This window comes from Pseudophryne corroboree, chromosome 8, assembly GCF_028390025.1.
Source record: "Pseudophryne corroboree isolate aPseCor3 chromosome 8, aPseCor3.hap2, whole genome shotgun sequence".
NCBI classification, from domain to species: Eukaryota; Metazoa; Chordata; class Amphibia; order Anura; family Myobatrachidae; genus Pseudophryne; species Pseudophryne corroboree.
In genome coordinates, this window is record NC_086451.1 from 244,503,459 (window position 1) to 244,530,111 (window position 26,653).

Sequence of the window (26,653 nt, forward strand, 5' to 3'; positions counted from 1 at the left end):
ACAACTGAGAAGCAGACTTTCTCAGAAGACACGACCTCCACCCGGGAGAGTGGGGACTTCATCCAGAAGTCTTCCAAATGATTGTACACCGTTGGGAAAGGCCACAGGTGGACATGATGGCGTCCCGCCTCAACAAAAAGCTGCAAAGATATTGCGCCAGGTCAAGGGACCCTCAGGCGATAGCTGTGGACGCTCTGGTAACACCGTGGGTGTACCAGTCGGTGTATGTGTTCCCTTCTCTGCCTCTCTTACCCAGGGTAATGAGAATAATAAGAAGGAGAGGAGTAAGAACTATACTCATTGTTCCGGGTTGGCCAAGAAGAACTTGGTACCCAGAACTCCAAGAAATGATCTCAGAGGACCCATGGCCTCTGCCGCTCAGACAGGACCTGCTGCAGCAGGGGGGCCTGTCTGTTCCAAGACGTACTGCGGCTGCGTTTGACGGCATGGCGGTTGAACGCCGGATCCTGAAGGAAAAGGGCATTCCGGAGAAAGTTATCCCTACGCTATTTAAAGCTAGGAAAGAAGTGAACGCAAACCATTATCACCGCATATGGCGGAAATATGTTGCGTGCTGTGAGGCCAGGACGGCCTCAAAGGAGGAATTTCAGCTAGGTCATTTTCTGCACTTCCTACAGTCAGAGGTGACTATGGGCCTAAAATTGGGTTCCATTAAGGTCCAGATTTCGGCTCTATCGATTTTCTTCAAAAATAGAACTGGCTTCACTGCCTGAAGTTCAGACTTTTGTTAAGGGAGTGCTGCATAGTCAGCCCCCGTTTGTGCCTCAGGTGGCACCGTGGGATCTCAACGTGGTGTTGGATTTCCTGAAGTCGCATTGGGTTGAGCCACTTAAATCCGTGGAGCTACAATACCTCACGTGGAAAGTGGTCATGCTGTGGGCCTTGGCGTCGGCCAGGCGTATATCAGAATTGGCGGCTTTGTCATACAAAAGCCCTTATCTGTATTTTATATGGATAAGGCGGAATTGAGGACTCGTTCCCAATTCCTTCCTAAGGTGGTGTCAGTTTTTCATGTGAACCAACCTATTGTGGTGCCTGCGGCTACTTGGGACTTTGAGGATTCCAAGTTACTGGACGTAGTCAGGGCCCTGAAAAGTATGTTTCCAGGACGGCTGGAGTCAGGAAAACTGACTCGCTATTTATCCTGTATGCACCCAACAAGCTGGGTGCTCCTGCTTCTAAGCAGACTATTGCTCGCTGGATCTGTAGCACGATTCAACTTGCACATTCTGCGGCTGGACTGCCGCACCCTAAATCTGTAAAAGCCCATTCCACGAGGAAAGTGGGCTCTTCTTGGGCGGCTGCCCGAGGGGTCTCGGCTTTACAACTTTGCCGAGCTGTTACTTGGTCGGGTTCAAACATTTTTGCAAGAGTCTACAAGTTTGATACCCTGGCTGAGGAGGACCTAGAGTTTGCTCATTCGGTGCTGCAGAGTCATCCGCACTCTCCCGCCCGTTTGGGAGCTTTGGTATAATCCCCATGGTCCTTACGGAGTCCCAGCATCCACTTAGGACGTCAGAGAAAATAAGATTTTACTCACCGGTAAATCTATTTCTCGTAGTCCGTAGTGGATGCTGGGCGCCCATCCCAAGTGCGGATTGTCTGCAATACTTGTTTATAGTTATTGCCTAACTAAAGGGTTACTGTTGAGCCATCTGTTGAGAGGCTCAGCTATATTTCATACTGTTAACTGGGTATAGTATCACGAGTTATACGGTGTGATTGGTGTGGCTGGTATGAGTCTTACCCGGGATTCAAAATCCTTCCTAATTGTGTCAGCTCTTCCGGGCACAGTATCCTAACTGAGGTCTGGAGGAGGGTCATAGTGGGAGGAGCCAGTGCACACCAGGTAGTCCTAAAGCTTTCTTTAGTTGTGCCCAGTCTCCTGCGGAGCCGCTATTCCCCATGGTCCTTACGGAGTCCCAGCATCCACTACGGACTACGAGAAATAGATTTACAGTTGAGTAAAATCTTATTTTCTACTGCATCAACCTTTCAGCATATAAGCAAATCACCTACGTTTTCTAAAGAACATGATTAACTCAACTGGCTTGTACTTAGCCCTTCTCTTAACTAGGCCCTCTGTCTGCCCACCTATTCTCTATCCCTGCTCACCCTCTTAGTAACACCCATCTCTCTGAGACTGTAAGAAATACTCATTCCTTGTTCTCTCCTGTTAGCACCATCACTAGTACACATTGCTTTACGTCCTGGCCTCAAACTCCTCCCCCATCTAACTCCCATCATGACTTACTAGTTAATAGCCATAGTGAGTCAGTATACCCACTACATTCCAGTGATGTGCAGTGAAGTAAACAGCTGGAGAGGCACTAGCTAGTATCCAAGCCGGATTTACACACACACACATAAACCCATGGGCATGATATACAGGTGCAGCAGTATATACTGCTGTAAATTTTGGGGAGTTGTGGTCAGAGATATATGGAGGCATTGCGTCATCTGTTGTAGCCAAGTATACTCCAGAGTTTTGACTATAAAAATTATTAGAATAATACAAAGAAGATATTTATATTATCAACTTTGTATTTTTCATATCATTTTAATAGTCAAAACTTTGGCTTATACTGGCATATGATAAGAGAGAGACTGCCTCACCTGACCGCATGTCACTACTACTTTTCCCCAAACGCCATCCTGCTTTTGGTGGTATATTATGTTTTCTCTATCATCCATAAGGGATATTGGGGACAGATTAGTACGATGGGGTATAGATGGGTCCAAAGGAGCCAGTGCACTTTAAATTTCTTCAACTGGGTGTGCTGGCTCCTCCCCTCTATGCCTCCTCCTACAGGTCAGTTTAGAAAAAAGTGCCCTCAGGAGAGGATGCACATCTCTGAGCTCCAGAGATTTTCTTCAATTTATTTTAAAGTTTTATTTCTTTCGGTATGCTGTTTGGGCAACAGCATACCTGCACCATGGGAGTTAGGGGGGGCGGTCACCAGGCTCTTGAGATGCAGAGCCGCTTCCCCGCTGCAGAACCACTATCCTGAGGGACTGTTTGTTCAGCCGAGCATGGCGCCTTGGCTCTTGCAGCCGTACACCCCTAACACTGCCTGACGGTGATCGTCGGTGGTGAGTACACGCCGGGGACACCACTAGGGGAGTCCCCCAGTTCACTGTGCAGCTGAAGCGCGGGTGAGGTGTACGGGTCCCTCCAGGGGGGGCCCCGCTGTAGCCCCTGCGTGAGACTGGCCAAAATGCATTGTACCAAGCATTTATGTGAGGCTACAAACCTAAAGAGACATGGGCAGTATAAATATAAAACAGTAGCTCTGGTGCCATGGAGGGGGGCGGAGCTACATGAGAGCTGGCTCAGCTGCATTTTGGCGCCTTCCTCTGCATAGCAGCAGCCTCAACAGCTCCTCCATAACAGTCCCTGGATCGCTGGTACCGGGTGTAGAGGGGGAGAGCCGCTATAGTGTGCACAAGTAACATCCCTCTGAGTTATTTTTCATAATACAGTCTCACTGTTTACATATAAAACGCTGGCAGCCTCACTGGGGCTGCGCAACGCTTGGTGCGCTGGGGTCCTCTCTCCTGTGTCTCCTCTCACATGCAATAGGACAGGCTTGTGTTGTATTTCAGGCTGTGTTGTATGTGTATTGTACCTGTTTTTCTTATTCAATATGGTAAAACAGAAGTTATGCAGCGTTTGTAATGCTAGATTCTCTCCTAGTTCATCTGGCTCAATATCATGTCAGTCATTTTTTCCTCCCGCAAGACAAACTGACTGTCACATTTCCTGATTCCAAGGAATTGGATAACTTATTTAAAATAGCCTGGAAAAATCCAGATAAAAAATATCAGGTGTCCAAACGGTTTCTGCATACTTTCCCCTTTGCTCCTGAAGGCAGAAAAATCCTGGGAAGAATCTCCAGCAGTAGATGTCTCAGTCTCTCGCCTTTCTGAAAAGGCGGTTCTTCCTGCTCCGGGCTCCTTTACGGTAAAGGACCCGGCAGACAGGAAAATTGAGGCCACTCTAAAATCTATCTACACTGCTGCAGGCATAGCTCAAAGACCGGTCCTTGCAGGTTGCTGGATGACACATGTAATTCATTCCTAGGCTACTCAAATTCAGGAAGGTCTTTTGGGTGATATGACCTTATTTACTACTGTAACTTTTCTAAAACTCATTCCGGACATGGCAAGAGTCCTCTGTGACTCCCTTAAAGAGATTGGCAATATTAATGCTAGGACCTCTGCTATAGCTGTGTCCGCACGCAGAGCCATATCGTTGCGTCAGTGGATTGCTGACGCTGACTGCAAACGTAATGTGGAATCTCTTCCCTTCATAGGTGAATGGCTTTTTGGAGGTGAATTGGACGCATGGATCTCCAAAGCTACTGCTGGGAAATCCACGTTTCTCCCTTCAGGAGCTCTGCCTGCTAGACGTACCTACCCAGGAACGACTACTCAGTCCTTTCGGTCCTCTAGATTTCGATCTAGGGCCTTGGGGGGGGGGCCTCCAACGCAGCTAGAGGCTCCAGAGGTAAGCCTAAGAAACCAGCCGTTGCCGGATCTCGGGATCAAAGCACAAGTTCGGCTTCCGCAAAGACTTCAGGATGACGGTGCTCACCCACCCCAAGGGGATCTCGTGGTGGGAGCTTGGTTACGTCACTACAGCCACATCTGGGACGTTTCCTGCCAAGATGCTTGGGTAAGGGACCTTATCTCTCAGGGTTACAAGCTGGAGTTCGACTGTGCTTCTTCCCAACAGTTTTTCAAATCAGGTTTACCAGCTTTGGAAAATATGCGAGGTACGCTGCTACTGGCCATCAACAAGTTGGTCCAGTCCCAGGTCATTGTTCCAGTACCCCTACAACAACAAGGACAAGGTTACTACTCCAGTATGTTCGTGGTACCAACACAGTCGGGTCGGTGAGACCCATTCTGAATCTGAAGTCCTTGAATCCTTACCTGAAGGTTTTCAAATTCAAGATGGAATCTTTGAGCGCGGTGATCGCAGGCCTGGAGCCACAGGAATTCCTTGTGTCCCTGGATATCAAGGACGCTTACCTCCATATCCCAATTTGGCCTCCTCATCAGGCTTATCTGCGGTTCGCCCTACTGAACAATCACTACCAGTTTCAGGCGTTACCCTTCGGCCTGTCTACAGCTCCGATGGTGTTTACGAAGGTGATGGCGTAGATTATGTTTCAGCTCAGGGTCCAGGGGGTCAACGTAATTCCCTACCTGGACGATCTCCTGATAAAAGTGAGTTCCAGGGAGCTTCTACAGCTCCATATAGATAGAACTATCCAACTTCTGTATCGCCACGGGTGGATCCTCAACCTGCAGAAGTCCCACCTGGAACAGTCTCAGCAGCTCCTGTTTCTAGGGATGCTACTGGATACTGTAGCACAGAAAGTGTTCCTCCCTGAGGACAAAGTGAGATCACTTCAAGAAATGGTTCTCCGACCTGCTTGTGTATCCATTCATCTTTGCATAAAATTGTTAGGAAAGATGGTGGCCTCGTACGAGGCGCTACAGTTCGGGAGGTTTCATGCCAGACCTTTCCAACTGGACATCCTGAACAAGTGGTCCGGTTCTCATCTTCAGATGCATCGGATGATTTGGCTGTCGTCCCAGGCCAGGATTTCACTCCTGTGGTGGCTACAGTCTTCCTACTGGAAGGTCGACACTTTGGGATTCAGGGTTGGATCCTCCTCACGACGGATACGAGTTTGAGAGGATGGGGAGCTGTCACCCAAGGGGCGCAGTTGCAGGACAGGTGGTCTGCCCAAGAGGCCCTACTTCCGATCAACATTCTGGAACTTTGGGCCATCTACAATGCTCTGATTCAGGCATCTTCTCTATTCCGGGATCAGGCGATCCAGGTGCAGTCGGACAATGCCACGACGGTGGCGTACATCAGTCGACAAGGAGGGACAGAAAGCAGGGCCTGCATGCGAGAAGTGTCAAGAATACTCCTCTGGGCAGAAAGAAATGCAAGAGCACTGTCCGCGATCTTCATTCTGGGAGTGGACATCTGGGAAGCGGACTTCCTGAGTCGCCACGACCTCCACCCGGGGGAGTGGGGACTACACCCTCAGGTGTTACACCAGATCATCGACAGGTGGGGATGCCCACAGATCGACTTGATAGCCTCTCGCCTCAACAAGAAGCTTCGCTGCTATTGCTCACGTACCAGGGACCCTCAGGCGAGCACTGTGGATGCACTAACATTGCCTTGGCCTTACCAAATGGTCTACCTGTTTCCTCCGATTGCGCTGATCCCAAGGGTGTTCAAGAGGATCAGGCATCAAACAGTGAGAGCAATCTTGATTGCCCCGTATTGGCCCCGAAGAGCGTGGTTCACTACTTTTCTGGATATGTCCGTAGAGGACACTTGGCCTCTACCTCTAAGAAGAGATCTTCTTCAACAAGGACCGTTCATCTACCCGGACTTACGGCGGCTTCGTTTGACGGCATGGAGGTTGAGCGGAACATCCTAGCTCACAAAGGGCTTTCCAAAAAGGTCATTGCCACTATGGTGCAAGCCAGAAAACCTGTGACGTCAAAACACTATTATCATATCTGGCGGAGATGTGTCTCTTGGTGCAAGGAACGCACATATCCCTCTGCAGAATTCCACTTGGGAAGGTTCCTACGTTTCCCGCAGGCTGGAGTGGTCCAGATTTCAGCTCTTTCCATCTTCTTCCAGAAGAAATGTGTAAAAAAGAAGAAATAATGTAATATTTCAAAGACTCGCATTAGAATGGGCACTATTCACCAAGCTGCTGTGTGAAACATAGGGATAGTCAATAGATATTTAAACAATCAAGAAGATACTGCGCTTCTTTGAGGAAAGAAATCCAAAACAGGTGAAATAAAATAAATTATAAATGATTTATTATTAAAATGATTAATAAAATATTTTCTTGTAAAGTTTCAAAGTGCAATTCATTAAAATTACAACCACATATTATCTGTTCTGAAGCAGCTGAGAGATAAAAAGCATAAAATGAAATTAAATAGTCACCCCTTTAGAATGGTGTGTTCTGTTCCTTGAGTGTGACCTTTAAATGGAAGTTTGATCACAAGCTTGGTCTGATGGGTCCTGGCTGTGTGTTGCTATCCAGGCTGAAATTATGGGGTCCTATGATTGGCAGATGGCACTGCTGTGGCAGCAGGAGTCCCCTGTAGCCGGATCTACAGCTTAATTGAAATGGCCCAGAAGGTGTGCATCCATGTGTAGCGTGATGGTAAAGGTCTGGTTCAGGTCACACAAATGTTGTTTGTAGTCTTAATGAATTGCACTTTGAGACAACTTTACAAGAAAATATATTATTAATCATTTTAATAATAATAAATCATTCATAATTTATTTTACTTCACCTGTTTTGGATTTCTTTCCTCAAAGAAGCGCAGTGTCTTCTTGTTTGTTTAAATTTCTTCCAGAAGAAGTTGTCTCTCTTGCCGGAAGTTCAGACCTTCTTGCAAGGGGTGCTTCAAATACAACCTCCATTCGTGCCGCCTACGGCACCTTGGGATCTGGAAGTAGTGTTGCGCTTTCTACAGTCCTCCTGGTTTGAACCTCTGACGACGGTAGAAGATAAGTACCTCATGTGGGAAATGGTGATGTTACTGGCCCTGGCTTCTGCTAGGCGTGTCTCAGAATTGGGGGCCTTGTCGTGCAAAAGTCCGTACTTGGGGCCTAATTCTGAGTTGATCGCAGCAGCAAATTTGTTAGCAGTTGGGCAAAATCATGTGCACTGCAGGGGGGACAGATATAACATGTGCAGAGAGAATTAGATTTGGGAGGGGTGTATTCAAACTGAAATCTAAATTGCAGCGTAAAAATAAAGCAGACAGTATTTACCCCGCACAGAAACGAAATAACCCACCCAAATCTAACTCTCTCTGCACATTTTATATCTGCCCCCTCTGCAGTGCACATGGTTTTGCCCAGTTGCTAACAAACTTGCTGCTGCGATCAACTCAGAATTACCCCCTTGGTCTTTTATGAGAACAGAGCAGAGCTCAGGACTAGACAGCAGTTCCTGCCGAAGGTTGGTCTCCGCGTTTCACTTGAATCAACCTATTGGGGGTCATTCCGAGTTGATCGTAGCCGTGCTAAATTTAGCACAGCTATGATCAGGGATACAGACACGCGGGTGGACGCCCAGCACAGCACACGGCACCCCCCCCCCTACACAAGTACAAAAGCATTGCACAGCGGTGATGCTTTTGTACTTGAAGAGTAACTCCGGGCCAGCGCAGCTCCTGAGGCTGGCCGGGAGTTGCTTGTCGCTGCTCCTGGTCGTAGCGGCTGCGTGTGACGTCATGCACCCCGCAACGGTCCGGCCTTGCCTGCGTTGGCCGGACCGTGCCCACAAAACGGCGGCCAAGCGCTGCCGTTCTGCCCCCCTCCCCCCCCCATGCCCAGTGACTGCCTCTGTCTGTCAATCAGGTAGAGGCGATCGTAGCGCTCCGATGGCCTTCGGCCGTCTGGCATGCGCCGGCGCAGTTTTGACCCGATCGCACCGCTGCGATAAACTTTCATCGTGCGATCAGGTCAGAATGACCCCCATTGTGATTCCATCCAGTTCTGGCACTTCTGCTCCTGCGGAGGCAGTGGATGCAGTGCAAGCCTGGAAAATCTTTGTCAAGAAGACGGCTCGGATCAGAAAGACGGATTCCTTGTTCGTGCTGTATGATGCGCAGAAAAAGGGTTGCCCTGCTTCAATGCAGTCCATTGCTCGTTGGATTAGGCTTACTATCCAACAGGCTTGAGGTCATTGGGTTCAAGGGTTCTATGAAAAAACCCACAGTCATAAATGTCATAAACAAAAGATTCATCATCCTATATAATAAAAGGCTACCGCTGCTCCTAATCTCTATTGGGGGAACTCAAGTGTTTTGCGCGCCAGCGGCCACTAGATGGTGCTCGATGGAAAAATTCAAGTATTGCTCCGCTTGGCCGCTCACAGCCGCCGGCGCTGACATTACTGTTATGTTGTTCCATCATTTTGATGTGCTGGTAACTAAGTATATTATAAACAGTAACCAGAAAAGAACGCACATTAAAGAAGCCCACAGGAAAAGTGCACAAAAAAAACAGCACTGTTATAATGAAGTTTCCTTGTGGGCTTTTTTCCGTGTGTCTCTTTTTTCTGGATACCGAGTTCAAGTACCACTATGACTGTGTGAAGTTTGTATATTGTCCTTGTGCCTGCACGAGTTTCCTCCTGGTACTTCAGTTTCCTCCCACACTTTAAAAAAATAAAATAAAAAAATACTGGTAAGAATTAGCCCTAGTGGGGTGTGTGTGTGTGTGTGTGTGTGTGTGTGTGTGTGTGTGTGTGTGTGTATGTGTGTGTGTGTGTGTATATATATGTATGTATGTATGTATGTATGTATGTATGTATGTGTGTGTGTGTGTGTATGTGTGTGTGTGTGTGTGTGTGTGTGTGTGTGTGTGTATGTGTGTATATATATATATATACACACCCACACACATGTGGTAGGGAATATAGGGACAGATGTATTAACCTGGAGGAGGCATAAGGGAGTGATAAACCAGTGATATGTGCAAGGTGATAAATGCACCAGCCAATCCGCTCCTAGCTGTTAATTTACATATTGGAGCAGATTGGCTGGTTCGTTTATCACCTTGCACATATCACTGGTTTATCACTTCCTTATGCTTTCTCCAGGTTAATACATCTGCCCCATAGATTGTAAACTCCACTGGCAAGGACTGGTTTGAAAAGTCAAATATTCTCTGTAAAAGCGCTGCGGAATATGTGAGCGCTATATAAATTACTTAGAACAGTTTTTTCTCGTTTATCCCATATATTGATGTATAGCCTATGTAACGCTCTGCAGACACCTTGTAGTGCCATATAAACAAAAGATAATATTTTTATAATACAATTCATATTTTGTTTGTTATTTAGTATTGTGCCAGAAGAATTAAATTAGTTGCATTGGTTTTTATCTTTGGGGGTGTTAGGATGGAAATGTCTTTATTTACCTTGAAAGTAGACGGTAATACCTCTTTTTCCACTGCCTTAAAAAGCCAGGTCATTGCTGTGTCAACCCAGGCCGTTGCTCAGTAGAAATGGCTCCCAGAAAAAAAAACCTGGGTCGAGTGACCCAGCATTCTTCCCAGGTCTCGACCAGGGTTTGACACTGGAGCGACCGGTAATGCTGCAGATGAAACAGGTCTATACCCGGATAATCTGACCTAGGTAATCGCAAAAAACACTGATTGTACCTTCCTGCATCAGCCAGAGACACTGAGACGGACCATGCTGATGCAAAGTTGGGAAAGTGGAGAGAGGCTGACCTTTGAAGAGCTGAGAGACAGTGAGTTTGGAGAGCTGCGTGATGGGCAGATTAGTGAGACCCAGAGGGGATAAGCAGCCACACTGTGTTATGAGGCAATCATTGCTTCAATTCCCCACCCCTCCCTTTTCTTCCCTTTTGTGACTTGATCTTTATGAGCCAGAAAAAGTAAATTTTTGATGACATCCATAGGCTTTGCAGGGTGACCCGGGTTCAGTATGAACAGGGCCGACCCGAGAATAACCTGAGTTGAAGTGAAGGGGAAAAGGGTTCTGAAGTCAGGTTGCACCCGTTTTCACAAAACCGTATCTGACCCAGGTTTTTTTTGGAAAAGTAGTATAAAGTGTGAACACACATTTGCTTCAGGTTGCTTCTAATTACACTACTTACTGTTATTTTATTCTGCTATAATTATTATATATATTTCTCCTGCAGGGTCCACAGGTTATCCACAGGATAACATTGGGATAGGAGGTAGCGACAGCGGATTGGCACCAAACGATCAAAGCTTTCGGCCTCCCAGAATGCAACGGGCCCATCCCTATATCCACACCTCCTGGTTTAGGCAAATCAGTTTTTTTTGTTTGGTGCGGCAGGAGCCGGACCATGGTCAATGGGCTGCTGGTTTTTAGCAGCCATAAGCTTTTTTTATTTTATTTTTATAGTCTTACTATTATTTTTTTTTTTTTTTTTGAGCAATCTTCCTAAAAAAGCATCTTATACATACCTTAGAGTCGTTCCATCAACTCCCCGCCGGGTCGCGACAGCGCTTACCCACGTGTACAGTGCTGTTTCGGCGGGCGTCTGTGTAGGATGTATTAGCAAGTCCAGCAGACGTTACCAGGCTGTGGCCGGAGCAAGGGGAGAAGGTAAGACATCGGTTCCACTTAGTAGGGGAAACGCAAGACACAGCAGCACTATTTCGGGATGGAGACTACCGAACAGTCGCTGACGCGGCTGCCACCTCGGGTGCACCAGCACTAGGCATCAGAGATCATAGGCTCCAGGGGTAGTATGAGGCCGCGATCCCTAGGGTTGATGTCAGCAGTGGGGAGTAAGACGCTCCCTTGTTGCCCCTCCCCCCGGTTCATGACCAGTTTCCTCCGAGTTTCCGCCATGAACAGAGTTCCCGCTTCCGTCTGAGACGCTGTGTTTCTAAAAGGACCCAGTCGCGGCTATATGACTGGTGCGTCTGTGTTCACTTGGACGTCTGTGTTCACTGTAGGTTCACGGGGCGGTTGTGTACACTAATAGCATCTGGATCCACTCAGCGTTCACTAACGTATTGATCAATCCTGTCAGCGGGGGGAAGTCTCCATGTAGCCCACTCTCCTGAGCCAGGTAATACAGCATTAAGTATCTATCGACCTTTGGTACGAATAGTTGGATAAGTGCCTGATTGCATATGAGTCTGTAAACTATTGCTGCTGTTTCTTTCTCTGTGCGACTGAATACGGTTAAACTCCCATATAAAGTAATGCAGTAATATGTTTCTCCTACATACTTGAAATGTATCTGTAGTTGATTATGTGCTCATATTGCTTATTATACTAATGTATAACCTGTGACTGATTGCTAGTGTGTTTGCTGACTTTACTATAATTCTGTCAGTTTCTGTGTATTCCGATCCTCAATGCTATTGCAAGGCAGGGAGTGATCGGATTTTATGTCACTTTAACAAATTTTAAAGTGATTGCAGTCACAAATTGTGTAGTAAACACTGTACAGGTGTATGATGTATTTATCATGTCTAAGAGAGGCAAATGTGAGGAGGACACACTCTCCAGAGCAGCACCAACACTCATTTCATGTTTGTCTTGCAAAGCTGGGTTAACCTCTCAGGATCTGGTTCAAAATTGATTATGTGCAAATTGTTTTAGCTTTCACCAAAGCCTCTTGAATAATCCAAGGCAGGCACAGGTTCAAGTTGAACCACCATGGGCTACTTGTGCACAGACATTATCCAGTATAGCTGAGCGGATAATGCCAGCTCCTATACCAGGAATAGGTTACCCTATTAACCCTTACATGCAACATTCCACCTGGGGTTTATCACATCTAGTGCAGGAAACGGAAGCCTCTCAACAAAGACAGGCTGAAAGGCCGGTGGGAAGTAAATCACATACACATGAAACAACATCTTCACTGTCTACACATGTTTCAGATGAGGACTTGTCGCAATCCGGGTCTGCATACAGAGACGAGGATGAAGGCCTCAGCTCAGTAGATGTACCTGAGCTAATTAGTGCATTGAAAGCCATTCTATCCTTAGAGGAGGCAGCAGAGCCTTTGGTAAAATCTAAGGCACCTGTGTTTAAACGTCCCAAAACAGTTAGGACTGAGTTTCCTGGGTCAGGACAGCTGACGTAAATTAAGCAAGAGGCTTGGGTTACAGCCAGTAAGAAGTTTAGAATTCCAAAGAAATGGAATTCCCATTATCCTCTTCCGGCTGGGGACTGTTTAAAAAGGAAGATGGCTCCCAAAGTAGATACACATGTCATTCGATTGGTGCGAAAATCTACATTACCTCTGCCTTCAACATTATGAAATGATGTAACGGATAGGAAAATAGATGGTTTTCTAAAAACCGTTTTGTCAGGGGCAATCATAAGACCAGCCATGGCTTCAGCCTGGATGGCAAAAGCAGTGGCAGCCTGGGCTGATGCATTGGAGGATGATCTTTCAATGGCATCTAGAGAGCAAAAATCCCATATTGCACCTATCAAACAGGTTGCTATTTTTATGGAAGAAGCAGCTTTGGATATGGGTACAATTGCCTCTCAGGCATCAGCCTCAGCAGTAGCAGCTCGCAGAGCGGTTTGGATACGTACACGTACATAAGCATTCCTGTATACGGCTTATGCGTATCCGGACATTGGTCTGATCTTGTTAGCCTTTATCTTTGTCAATATATTAAAAAATCCTTTTTGGAAATTGATATGGTGTGGAGATCTTATGGAGTAATCTAACAGAAACCATTATGGAAATGCGGGACTGAACACTAATGTAAGTGTATTTTCTACTGGTGTGTCTGCCTGCATTCACCTCACACACCTATGTCACTCAGGCTGTTAAAGAAACTACGGAGGAGAACCTGAATGTAAGTTTCTTTCCAAAAGTTACCATTTGGGCACCTGTGATTGCAGTTCTTCATATGGTCACCTGGATGTTTTTCTGACACAGCGCTGAGAACACTGTATATTTTTATTACCCTTCAAAATGTTGCTATGGGGCCCACAAAGTTCTCACTACGTCCCTGGAAAGGGTTACGGCAAACAATCTCAATCTGACATGTCTGGTAAGACTAAAAAGCATTGGGCTACCAGAGGGACGGCTTCCGAATCAGAAGATAAGCCATCAGCCCGATGGTGCAAGCCTCCACCTGGGGGGACCCCAGGGTGGGGGGGCCGACCTCTTCATTTTGCACAGATCTGGCAGCAGTCTACCACAGATGCCTGGGTGCAAGAAGTGGTATCTCACGGTTATGCGTTTGCTTTCAAGAAACACCCTCCTCTAAGGTTTTTTTTTTTTGTACTAACCCATCTTCAGTGGAAACGAAGGCCAGGGCTTTCCAAGAGGCAGTTCAAAAGTTGCTTCAGTCAGGAGTGATAATTTCAGTTCCTCCTTCGGAACGAGGACAAGGTTTTTATTCCAACCTGTTTCTAGTCCAGAAGCCAAATGGGTCGTTCCGGCCCGTACTCAATCTCAAAGTGCTGAACAAAGTACATCTGGGTGCCTCGGTTTCATATGGAGACTTTACATTCCATTGTGTTGGCCATGGAGCCGGAGGATTTTATGGTATCCCTGGATATTCAGGATGCTTACCAACATGTTCCTATAGCACTGTCCCATCAGCGCTATCTCAGGTTTGCTATCCTCCAGCAACATTTTCAGTTTCGGGCCCTACCATTTGGACTGGCCACAGCTCCCAGAGTATTCACCAAAATTATGGTGGTAATGGCATCTTATCTCCGTCAACAGGGGATAAATATTTTTCCATACCTCGACGACTTATTAATCCTGGCACAACCTCAGGAATTGCTTCAGTGTCATCTGCAACAGACAATAGCTTGTTTGCAGAGACACGCTTGGCTCATAAATTGAGCAAAGTTGATCCTGGTTCCGTCAAAACGGATTACTTACTTGGGGGCTGTGTTGGATTCAGGCTTTCAGAGAGTAATTTTACCTCTGAACAAAATAACCAAAATTCAATCAAGGATTCAGGAGCTACTATACACAATCAAAAGGTGTCCATTCACGCAGCAATACGTGTGATGGGGTTGATGGTGTCGACATTCGACATAATGGAGTATGCTCTGTTCCACTCGAGGCCTCTGCAACGTCTGATCCTTTCCAAATGGAATGGTTTCATCAGACAATAAAAACACAGACTATGGTCCTTCCTCTGGAAGTAAGGAAGTCATTAGCCTGGTGGACATCCAATCTGGATAAAGGGAGACCCTTTTGAATATCAGAATGGGAAATTCTGACAACGGATGCCAGCCTTCAGGGCTTGGAAGAGTTGTCAGGAAGTAGTTGCTTCCAGGGGCAGTGGACCAAGGAAGAAAGTTGCCTGCCAATAAATATATTGGAACTTCGGGCCATATATATGGCACTCATTCAGGCAAAGGACATCCTTCAGAGGAAATCAGTCCAAATCCGCTCGGACAGTGCAATGGCAGTTGCGTACCTCAACTATCAAGGATGAACTCGAAGCCAAAACGTATTGAAGGAGGTAAGTCACACGTTAAAGTGGGCAGAACTTCATCAGCTAGCCTTGTTCATTCGGGGAGTACTAAGCTGGGAAGCGGATTTTCTCACACTCCATTCAGGCAAACAAATGGGGCTTACAATACAGAAAATGTGCTGCGCTCAGCCTAGTGTGTGAAGATTGTAGTGCTTGTTAACAATGAAACTAGTCTAAATTCATAAATATATACACTATACTAAATGAACATAAAGACAAGTGTTGGATATAGTACTATGTAAATAAGCAAAGAATCATGTGTCACTACTGCGTTCAGCCTGATGCCACAAATGAGAATAATGCGAATTTGTATAAAAAATATGTACTTTACTCAGTAAATAGAATAAATGAATAGACAAATGTTGGGTATAATATGATCACATACACGGTAAATCATGTGTCAATGCTGGCTAGTCCATGTAGATGGATGGTATAAATGTGAAAAAATGACACCCTGATCAAATAAAAATAAATAGAGGAATCGATAGAAAAAGGGACGAAAAATGGAAAATGTTTATATGGAGTACATTTTTTTGTGTACTGTAAAAAATAATGAGGAATGTGATCACTTTGAGTTGACAGTATAAAAACAATAATGGTGTATATTGCTACACAGTCCCGGATTGTTTTGTGTTTGATAACATCTCTGTCTTGCTCTGTGGACACTATATGGCTAGAATGAGATGCTGTCGGATGAAGCGATGTGTCTCAGACGAAATATAATACAGTCAGTTAGTGCTGCCAAAATAATACAGTCAGTTAGTGCCGCTCACTCACTTAGGTACCTTGTACTTGCAGTATCTCGCTGAGTTGGTTTGACCCACCCCCAGGTGCCTCTGTGCTCCGGACTCGCCGTCCTCCGCTCCTGGTCTGCCGTCTAAGGGGGTGCCCACCATGTGAGCCTCCACTGAGACACGGAGCCAGGTGTGGATAGGTGTAGTCGGGGGAAGAGTAATTGGTGCAGTCTGGCTTGTTCAGTCTTACTCGACCAGTTCCTCTTCACTACGGAGACTTGCCTGGGCGGCCACGGGGACTCGATTTCTCCTCTCAGCTGCGCTGCTGCTGTGTTCCTGGGTTGGTCCGTGCACAGATCGTGATTTGTCTGCTGCTGCTTCGGTGTCTCTCTCTCTCTCTCTCTCTCTCTCTCTCTCTCTCTCTCAAACGCGTTTCAACCAATTACTGGTCTTCTGGGAGTTGTGGTTAGTGTAGTTCCTTAGTGTCCGGTACTTATAGTGTCCAGAGCTGTTCATTGGTTAATTGATTTATTGATGTGTCAAACGGACTGGTTACTCTTGATGTCAATCATTTATAAAACTTTATTTTGTCTTCTTTCTCTGTGTTTGTTCATTAAGTGTGTAAATGAATAATTGTGTCAAAGAGAAAAAGAAAAGAAGAAGGGGAGAATCTAGAATTATAATTGAAATCTGGGTTATAATGTAGACTAAATAATAATAATAATAGTTTTATTTTTATTGATAAAAATGATAGTGGAATAATGTACAAATACAAAAAGAATAATATTAGACCAGGTTCTGGTAGACAAGTGGGGGTTACCAGCGATAGAGCTCATGGCATCCCATCAGAACAACAAGGTTCCCGCATACAGGTTAAGAACAAAGGATCCCAAAGCGATCTTTGTGGATGCCCTGTCAGTGAGATGGTACTTTCATCTGCCCTATGTGTTTCTCTGGCTGGGTCCACAGTATTATCCACAGGATAACATTGGGATATTGTCGAGCGACAGAGAAAATGGCACCAACACGGTCACGAGCTTTCTGGCCTCCCAGGATGCGTTGGGGCCTCCACTATATAGTCCCGCCCACTGACTCAGTCAGATCAGTTTTTTGCTTGGTGCGGCAGGAAGCCGCATGGTCACAGGGCTGCTGTGAGAGCAGCCTCAAGCTTTTATTATTTTATTTTTATAGACTTACTATATTGTTTTTGAGCGACTTATCTTAATAGCGTCTTAAACGCATTCTAGAAAGAGTCGCTCCAACAACTCCCCACCGGGTCGCAACAACGCTTCCCTTCGGGTATCAGTGCTGTCTCGACGGGCGTCTGTGTCGGATGTTCTAGCAGGTCCAGCAGACGTAACCAGGCTGTGGCCGGAGCATGGGGAGACGGTGAGTCTGTGGACTACCTCTTACTAGAGGGGTCAGGACACAGCTACACTGATTTGGTGGAGACTACAAACAGTGTGTTGATGCGCCGAACATCTAAAGTGTGACAGCACTACGCTCCTGGGATCATAGGCGCCAGGACTAGGTAGAGGCCGCGATCCGGGGAGTTTAAGTCAACAGGGGGATTCAGACGCTCTCCTGGCCGCCCCTCCTCCGAGTTCATGGCCAGTTCCCGCATGTTTCTCGTTTCATGAACTAAATGACCTCACTTCCGGCTCAGACGCTACCACGAGGGTGCTCGGTCACAGCTTAGACGCTGCGGTTGTGTACACTGGATATAAACCCGCCAGACCGAGTCGCAGGCCTTAGCGTCTGCATACACGTGGAAGTCGCTCAGCGTCCGTGTCCGTTGGTGAGCGTCCGTGTCCGTTATCAAGAGCGGCAGTGTACACCAGTAGCGTCTGAATCCACTCAGAGTCTACGAGCATATTTGCTTGGATATTGGAGTGTGGTGAGTCTCCCTGTATCCCGCTCTACGGAGGCAGGGTATACAGTACTAAAAATTCTCTCTACTTCTTAGTATGCATTGTTAATTTTTAGTACCTATTGCATATGAGACCTGTATATTACTGTGTTTTCTGCATGCTATGTTGAAAAAAGAACCAGTTTAAAACAGAAGTACAATTTTCCTACTTATGTATAAGTTGTTATGGAGGTTGTATTCTCATATGGCAATGTCTAATGCTTTAACATGTGACTGACTGCTAGTATGTGTGCTGACTTTTCTGTGTAATGTCAGTCCTGTTCTGACCCTCAAATCAGGTGCACTGTGGTCAGATTGATCTCACCTCTATATACTGACATATAGGGTGATTCAGTCACAAATTGTGTAGTCAATAAAAGGTTAATACCATGTCTGTGAGCGGCAAAAGTGATGAGGAGAATTTATCAAGCACTCCTACAGCCCTAACATACTTATCTTGTAAGTCAGGGGTAATTGATATCAATCAATTGGTCACTTATGAGGGTTTGTGTGCAAACTGTTTCGCTTTTCAGCGAAGTAAAAAAACACCAACAGAGCCACCATGGAATATGTTCGCAAAGACTGTCTTCAATAGCGGACAGGTTAGCTCCGGTAGCACCACCTCAAGGGTTAGGTTACACTATGAACCCATACATGCAGCTCCCTTCCTATGGTTTGGTTCCAGTAGCTCCTACAAGCAACCAAGGGGCAGGTAAGACTAAGACAGATGTGTCTGTGTGGCAGACTACACAAGATGATACATCGGATGATGATACAATAGATTCAACTCCGTATGATGATAAGTCGCAGAGCTTTAGTTCAGAAGATGTAGCTGAACTTATTAGTGCTGTAAAGGCTGTTCTCTCGTTAGAAAAGCCAGCCAAGACAGTGTTAAAAGCAAAAGCACCTGTATTTAAAAGAACAAAATCAGTGAAAGCTGAATTCCCAGCGTCAGATGAGCTGAGGGAAATGATGGAGGAGTCTTGGGCAGCACCCAGTAAAAAGTATAAGATTCCTAAGAGATGGGATTCTTATCCATTTCCTGCTGTGGATTGTTCGAAAAGAGAAGTTCCTCCAAAAGTAGATGCACATGTTCTGCGACTCGTGCATAAATCTGCTTTACCACTGTCATCTACCTCATTGAATGATGTCACAGACAGAAGGGTAGAGAGCCTGTTGAAAAATATTTTTTCTCTAGTAGGAGCAGTGGTAAGACCTGCTATGGCTTCGGCCTGGGTAGCAAAGGCAATGGGCGAATGGATAGAGGAACTAGAGAATGACATCCCTTCTCCTACTAGGGAGCAAGAGGATCGTTTTTGCCGTTTAAGACAATCTGTCCAGTATTTGGAAGAAGCAGCAATTGATGTAGGCACAGTTGCTTCTAAAGCTTCAGCCTTGACAGTAGTCGCTCGCAGAGCAGTTTGGCTACGGACCTGGAAGGCAGATGCGGAGTCCAAGAAGGAATTGGAAGCATTGCCTTTTGTCGGTAATATATTATTTGGAAAACCTTTATAGGATATCCTAGAATCAGAGGCTGAATCGAAAAAGGTCAGATTTCCGGCTGCTTATAACCCTAAGTCCAAGGGTTTAAAATTTCGCTCATTTCGCTGGCAAAGCAAAAGCTAAAGAGGAGCCTAAGCAACCCCAGTTTAAATCCAGGGGTAGGAAGCAGTGGGCTAGCAAAAAGCCAGCTTCCAAACCTGAACAGAAACCGTCAGCCTGAAGAGACGGGCCTCCGCCTGGAGGATTCCAGGGTTGGGGGCCGACTCCTTCTTTTTGCACACATATGGCAACAGTCAACAGCAGATGCTTGGGTGCAGAAGGTAGTATCTCAGGGGTATGGGTTCCCATTCAGGAGGCAGCCTCCTCAAAGATTTTTTTGCACCAGCCCGTCTCGTATAGAGTCGAAGGCCAATGCCCTGCAAGAAGCAGTCCAAAAATTACTGCAGTCAGGTGTGATTGTCCCAGTACCTCCATCACAAAGGGGACAGGGGTTTTACTCCAATCTATTTCTAATCCAGAAACCAAATGGGTCATACCGACCAATTCTAAATCTGAAGATGTTGAACAGGTACGTATGGATCCCGAAGTTCCACATGGAGACGTTACGCTCCATAATGTTGGCTATGGAACCGGGAGATTACATGGTATCTCTGGATGTACGGGATGCTTACCTACATGTGCCTATAGCACTATCACATCAGTGTTACCTCAGGTTTGCCATCCTCCAGGAACATTTCCAGTTCCAAGCTCTGCCGTTCCGGCTAGCTACAGCACCCAGAGTGTTTACCAAGATCATGGTGGTTATAGCAGCTTGTCTGCGCAAACAAGGGATAAGAATATTCCCATACCTCGACGACCTGTTAATCTTCGCACAGTCGCAAGATTTACTGTTGAGCCATCTTCAACAGACGATAGTTTGTTTACAGAGACACGGGTGGCTCATGAATTGGGAAAAGTCGTCCCTGAATCCGTCACAGCGGATGGTTCATTTGGGGGCCATATTGGATTCAGACCTACAGAAAGTTCTCTTACCAGAGAAAAAGATAGTCAAGGTGCAGGTCATGGCACAGGAAGCGTTGCAAGCCCAGACAATGTCAGTCCATGCAGCAATGCGACTGTTGGGTCTGATGGTATCAACCTTTGACATGGTGCAATATGCGCAATTCCACTCCAGACCGTTGCAGCACCTTATTTTGACCAAATGGAACGGAAATCATCAGACAATAAAGAAGCAGATGATAAAGATTCCAGTAAATGTAAAAAGGTCTCTGGCGTGATGGCTACAGACAGACCATTTAAACAAGGGGAGACCCTTTTGGATAAAAGAGTGGCAAGTCCTGATAACAGATGCCAGCCTACAAGGCTGGGGGGCGGTACTCGGAAGCCTATGGTTCCAGGGAAAATGGACCGCAAGGGAAAGTCGCCTGCCAATAAATCTGTTAGAGATAAGGGCCATTTACTTGGCTTTGGTTCAGGCAAAGGACAATCTACAAGGAAGACCAGTCCAGATCCGCTCAGACAATGCGACGGCAGTAGCATACCTCAATCATCAAGGAGGAACTCACAGCAGGAGTCTGATGGAGGAAGTAACTCCCATTCTAAAATGGGCAGAACTCCATCTCCCAGCATTGTCAGCAGTATTTGTCCCGGGTGTACTAAACTGGGAAGCGGATTTTCTCAGTCGACACACCATTCAGGAAACCGAATGGGCACTACACCCAGAAGTGTTTCAGACACTGGTGAACAGATGGGGTCTACCAGAGATAGACCTTATGGCGTCTCGACTAAACAACAAAGTTCCAAGGTACGGATCGAGAACAAGGGACCCAGGAGCAGTCCTTGTAGACGCACTGTCAGTAGAATGGAGGTTTCAGCTGTCATATCTGTTCCCTCCAATATCTCTGTTACCCAGAGTAGTGAGAAAGATAATACAGGCAAAAGGAGTGATCATTCTAATAGCTCCAGCTTGGCCAAGAAGGCATTGGTACACAGATCTGTTGAGATTGTCCGTGGAAGCACCGATACTGCTCCCTCAACGTCCAGATCTGCTAGTGCAGGGTCCTTGTTGTCACAGTCATCTGGCTCGCCTATCTTTGACGGCGTGGCTATTGAAACCTCTATCCTAGAGGCTAAAGGATTTTCGAAACAAGTAATCCAAACTATGCTTAGAGCAAGAAAGCCTTCTTCGGCCCGTGTGTATCATAGAATATGGCAAGCCTATATTCACTGGTGTACTGGAAAAAATTTCAATCCAAGATCTTTTAAAGTAGCTAGGATTTTGGATTTCCTTCAGGCAGGATTGGATAAAGGGTTGAAAGTTGCTTCCTTGAGGGTTCAAGTATCAGCGTTAACTGTATGGTTTCAGCAGAAGATTGCTGATTTACAGGATGTACGTACGTTTTTTCAAGGAGTAGTACATATTCAACCTCCATTTGTTCCTCCTGCAGCTCCCTGGGATTTGAATTTAGTTCTTAAATTTCTCCAGGGTCCTTTTTTTGAACCACTTGAGAGAGCAGATCTTAAATGGTTAACGGTTAAAGTTCTTTTTTTACTGGCAATGGCGTCAGCCAGAAGAGTGTCAGATTTAGGAGCATTATCATGTAAGTCTCCTTTCCTAAGTTTTTTTCCAGACAGAGCAGTTCTCAGAACGAGATCTAGCTATCTTCCAAAGGTGGTATCAAAGTTTCACCTGAATGAAGAGATTGTAGTCCCAGCTTTTCAGGTATCGGGACTATCTGCGGGAGAAGCGTCGCTGGACGTGGTCTGGGCTTTAAGAATCTACATAGATCGTACTAGTGCCATCAGGAAAACAGATTCTCTCTTCATCCTCTACGGATTCCATAGAAGAGGATGGCCTGCTAGTAAACAGACGCTGGCGAGATGGCTCCGAATGGTAATATCAGAAGCTTATTCTCATGCAGACCTCCCTATTCCGGCTAATGTCTCTGCACACTCCACACGTAAGGTAGGTCCTTCTTGGGCAGCACAACAGGGTGCTTTAGCAGAACAGATATGTAGGGCAGCCACATGGTCTTCCATAAACACATTCATTAGACATTATGCCTTGGATACTTTTGCCTCTCATAACGCAGACTTCGGGCGAAAGGTCCTCCTGTGCAATCAGGAGCGTCCCCACCACTAAAATGGCTTTGGGAATCCCAATGTTATCCTGTGGATAATCCTGTGGATCCAGCCAGAGAAATATACGTTATGGTAAGAACTTACCGTTGATAACGTGATTTCTCTTATGTCCACAGGTATCCACAGGGATCCCACCCTGACGCATCTGATTTGAGGATCTAGACAATCACTAAAACCTCTTCCTTCTTGTATGGAAGGGTGTGCATGTGTGTTCTTATCGCCTAAACAGGTCTCTGCCTGATGTTCCTGCCTAAAATTGCTGTGGAAAGAACTGATCTGACTGAGTCAGTGGGCGGGACTATATAGTGGAGGCCCCAATGCATCCTGGGAAGCCAGAAAGCTTGTGACCGTGTTGGTGCCATTTTCGCTGTCGCTCGACAATATCCCAATGTTATCCTGTGGATACCTGTGGACATAAGAGAAATCACATTATAAACGGTAAGTTCTTACCATAACGTATATTTCCACCAGGGTAATGCGAAAACAAAACAAGGAAGGGGCGCCGTGATATTAATAGTTCCGGCTTGGCCTAGTAGGCATTGGTTCACAGATCTGCAGAGGCTGTCGATGGATGTTCCATTCCTACTCCCTCAGCGTCCAGATCTACTGTCTCAGGGTCCTTGCTATCACAAGCACCTGGATCGACTGTCTTTGACGTTGTGACTTTTGAGACGTCCATCCTGAAAGCAAGAGGATTCTCACAACAGGTAATTCAAACAATGCTCAGAGCAAGGAAACCTTCCTCTGCTCGCATTTATCAAGGATATGGCACACCTATATTCAGTGGTGCAGTGACCAGAAAATTGACCCTAGGTTTTTCAGAGTTTCCAGAGTCCTAGCATTCCTTCAGATAGGAATGGACAAAGGTCTAAGGGTGGCTTCCTTTGAGAGTGCAAGTGTCAGCATTCACTGTATGGTTCCAAAAGAAAATTGCTAACCTACAGGATGTGCACACTTTTTTCCAGGAAATGCTGCACATTCAACCTCCTTTTGTTCCTTCTACAGTGCCTTGGGACTTATGTTTAGTCCTAAAGACCGTTCACTAAAACGAGTGGATCTTAAATGGTTGACAGCTAAAGTTCTCCTTCTACTGGCTATTGATTCAGCTAGAAGAGTTTCAGATTTAGGGGCATTCTTATGTCGCCCTCCTTTTCTGATTTTTTTTTATGCAGATAGAGCGGTTCTCAGAACCAAATCTGGGTATCTTCCTAAGGTGGTGTCTAAATTCCACCTTAATGAAGAAATTGTAGTCCCGGCCTTCCAAGGGCCGGACCTTGCTGCGGGAGATGCATAGTTGGACGTAGTCCGTACTTTAAGGATCTACGTGGATTGTACGAGTGCCATCAGAAAAACAGACACTCTATTCTCTACGGATTTCACAAGAGAGGATGGCCTGCTGACAAGCAGACACTGGCGAGGTGGCTTCGAATGACGATTTCAGAAGCATATTCTCAAGCTGATCTCCCTCTTCTGGTTAATGTCTCTGCTCACTCTACTCATAAGGTAGGTCCGTCATGGGCAGCACAACGTGGTGCTTCAGCAGAACAGATATGTAAGGCAGCCACATTAACACATTCATTAGACATTATGCCTTTGCATCTCAAGATTCTGCATTCGGGCGAAGGAGTCTCCTGTCCAGTCAGGAGCGTCCTCACCACTAAATTGCTTTGGGACATCCTAAAGTTATCCTGTGGACCCTGCAGGAGAAATAATCGTTATGGTAGACTTACCGTTGATAACGTTATTTCTCCTAAGTCCACAGGATCTACAGACGCACCTTATTTGTGGATCCTTTCACTTGCTAACCTCTTCCTTCTTGTACGGAAGGGTGTACATGTGTGTTCTTCTCGCCTGATTAGGGCTCTCTATGATGCTCCTGCATTGAGCTTTGGAAAACAACTGATTTGCCTGAGCCAGGAAGCGGAGAAGTAGGGACGGGCCCGTTGCATTCTGGGAGGCCGAAAGCTTTGATCGTTTGGTGCCAATCCGCTGTCGCTACCTTATATTTCAATGTTATCCTGTGGACTTAGGAGAAATAGTTATCAACAGTAAGTCTACCATAACGATTAATTTTGTTTTTAATCTATCCCTTTTTTTTTTATTATAGAGTTTTAGAATCTGCTGAGGTTTTGTCCACAGACACAGACAGTAGCTCTGCAGAAGACAGTGACTTTGAGGAGATGGGAAAAAACATTGAGAACATGTTGCAGAACAAGAAGACCAGTTCCCAACTGTCTCGAGAGCGTGAAGAGCAGGAGAGAAAAGAGCTGCAAAGAATGTTAATGGGAGAAGACAGTGGTAATGATAAAGAGAGAGGCAGAAAGGACAAGAGAGAAAGGAAAGGGTTTTGTGAGTATATTTTCACTATATGTTCAATATCAAATATAACCATTACAAGGGCTGGTTCTTGACCAAGTAGAGCCCAGGGTGAAAAGTCCCTTTGTCACCCCCTTTAAAAAAAATAAAAAAAATTCTATAATGTTTTGTACGTGTACTAAATAAAAATACAAACTACCTTTAATGTTATTTCTTTGTAACGCGGAAGCTATGAAGAAATTGATCCTCCCCGGGCAGACAGTGTCTTCACTATTTAAGTAGGAAATCATATGGTTCGGAAGATACCTGTTTGTGTAGGAATATAACCAATGTTGCCATCTTACAGCAATGATTCAGCTACCCCTTATGTCACCTATTGCCTCATGTTCCATCCAGCCTCCTGTCTTTTGCCCTATGTCTCTCGAGCCCCTTGCTACCCCATGTTTTTCTGGCCCCCTGTCACGCCAGCATTCTGCCTCCATTAACTCCATAGAGGATAGGCGTGGCAATGAGCAGCACATGCGCAGAAGGCGCATGATGGAGGTTGAGCCTCCGTGAAGTGCTGCTGGGTTCTAGTGCCTAGTGTCTGCTGGCCGGCAGTAATCTAATCAGGTGGAGGTGCTGGTGGGGTGACTGTGGCTGCTTCCCCAGGCCACAAATCCAGTCCAGTTAGGTCCACTCTGCATTAGAACACAATCCAAGCTATATTGTATTGTAACACATGGCTAGGATTAACAGGAGAAGGTTAGAGTTCTGTGTAGGCAATCTGGACTTGCAACAATAAATATTGTGTATTAGTAATGCCGAAGTAACATCATTGTAGGCAAATATAAATGCAATGCAATTAGTATCCTTATGAGATAAATTGTGGTTCCATGTGCAAATATAATTTGTCAGCCCATTACAAAAAATTGCCATTCTATAAATTCTACATTTACTACATTGAAAGAACTTTTTTCTTAGCCACAGGGTCAGCTACTTCAGGAGGTTCTCACAAGGATGATGACACTGCTTCTGTGACCAGTTTAAATTCTGCAGCCAGTGGACGCCGGCTGAAAATCTACCGCACTTTTAGAGATGAAGATGGGAAGGAATATGTGCGGTGTGAGACAGTGCGTAAACCAGCAGTTATTGATGCATATAGCCGTATCCGTACTACTAAAGATGATGAGTTTATGTGAGTACATTATTATGCGTCTGATGGGGGTAGCTATGAGAGCTCATAGTTGTATTTGTCATAAGGTTTGGAAATGACCACAATACTGTTTGAATTTTGTCTTCTCTGTGTTAAAGCCGGAAATTTGCTCTCTTTGATGAACAACATCGTGAGGAGATGAGGAAAGAGAGGCGAAGAATCCAGGAGCAGCTTCGAAGATTGAAGCGCAACCAAGAGAAGGAGAAACTCAGAGGACCCCCAGAAAAGAAACCCAAGAAGATGAAAGAGCGTCCAGATTTAAAAGTAAAGTTAGAAAATAAGCCCTAATATGTTCAGCAATTAGCTAACATTGCATTTAGATGCTAGCTTTGCAATTTGGGGTCTGCTTAACTTTTAGCATTTAGAAGCTAAATAATAGCTGATGATCAATGCGAAGTTTGCACTTAAATGCTCATTGCCCTGTTGTCTAACATTGGATCTATAAAATGTGAGTCTTGTTTTTTTCCTGAAGCTAAAATGTGGAGCTTGTGGAGCAATTGGACACATGAGAACGAACAAGTTTTGCCCACTCTACTATCAAACCAATGCCCCTCCATCTAACCCAGTGGCAATGACTGAAGAGCAGGAAGAAGAGTTGGAGAAAACGGTGATACACAATGACAACGAGGAGCTGATTAAAGTAGAAGGGACCAAAATTGTTTTAGGAAAACAGCTTATTGAAAGGTGAGGATGAAGTCACCGGTTGTACTAATGTAAACACTGCCCAATTTAATGTGTTTTTAACAAAAGAGCACTGTTGCATTTTATGTCTG

The 26,653-nt window shown here is 45.7% G+C and overlaps 1 protein-coding gene across 2 annotated transcripts in view; it reads left to right on the forward strand.

Moving 5' to 3' along the window:
* Positions 1-26,653, forward strand: part of TAF1 (TATA-box binding protein associated factor 1) — a 298,119-nt gene that overhangs the window by 196,481 nt on the left and 74,985 nt on the right. Inside the window, exons 23-26 of one of the 2 annotated variants that reach the window (XM_063937154.1) lie at positions 24,477-24,718; positions 25,649-25,862; positions 25,979-26,144; positions 26,353-26,564. In XM_063937154.1, the coding sequence (XP_063793224.1) occupies positions 24,477-24,718; positions 25,649-25,862; positions 25,979-26,144; positions 26,353-26,564 (834 nt within the window). The remainder of the gene's footprint in view (positions 1-24,476; positions 24,719-25,648; positions 25,863-25,978; positions 26,145-26,352; positions 26,565-26,653) is intronic. The other variant, XM_063937155.1, reaches the window with a different exon arrangement.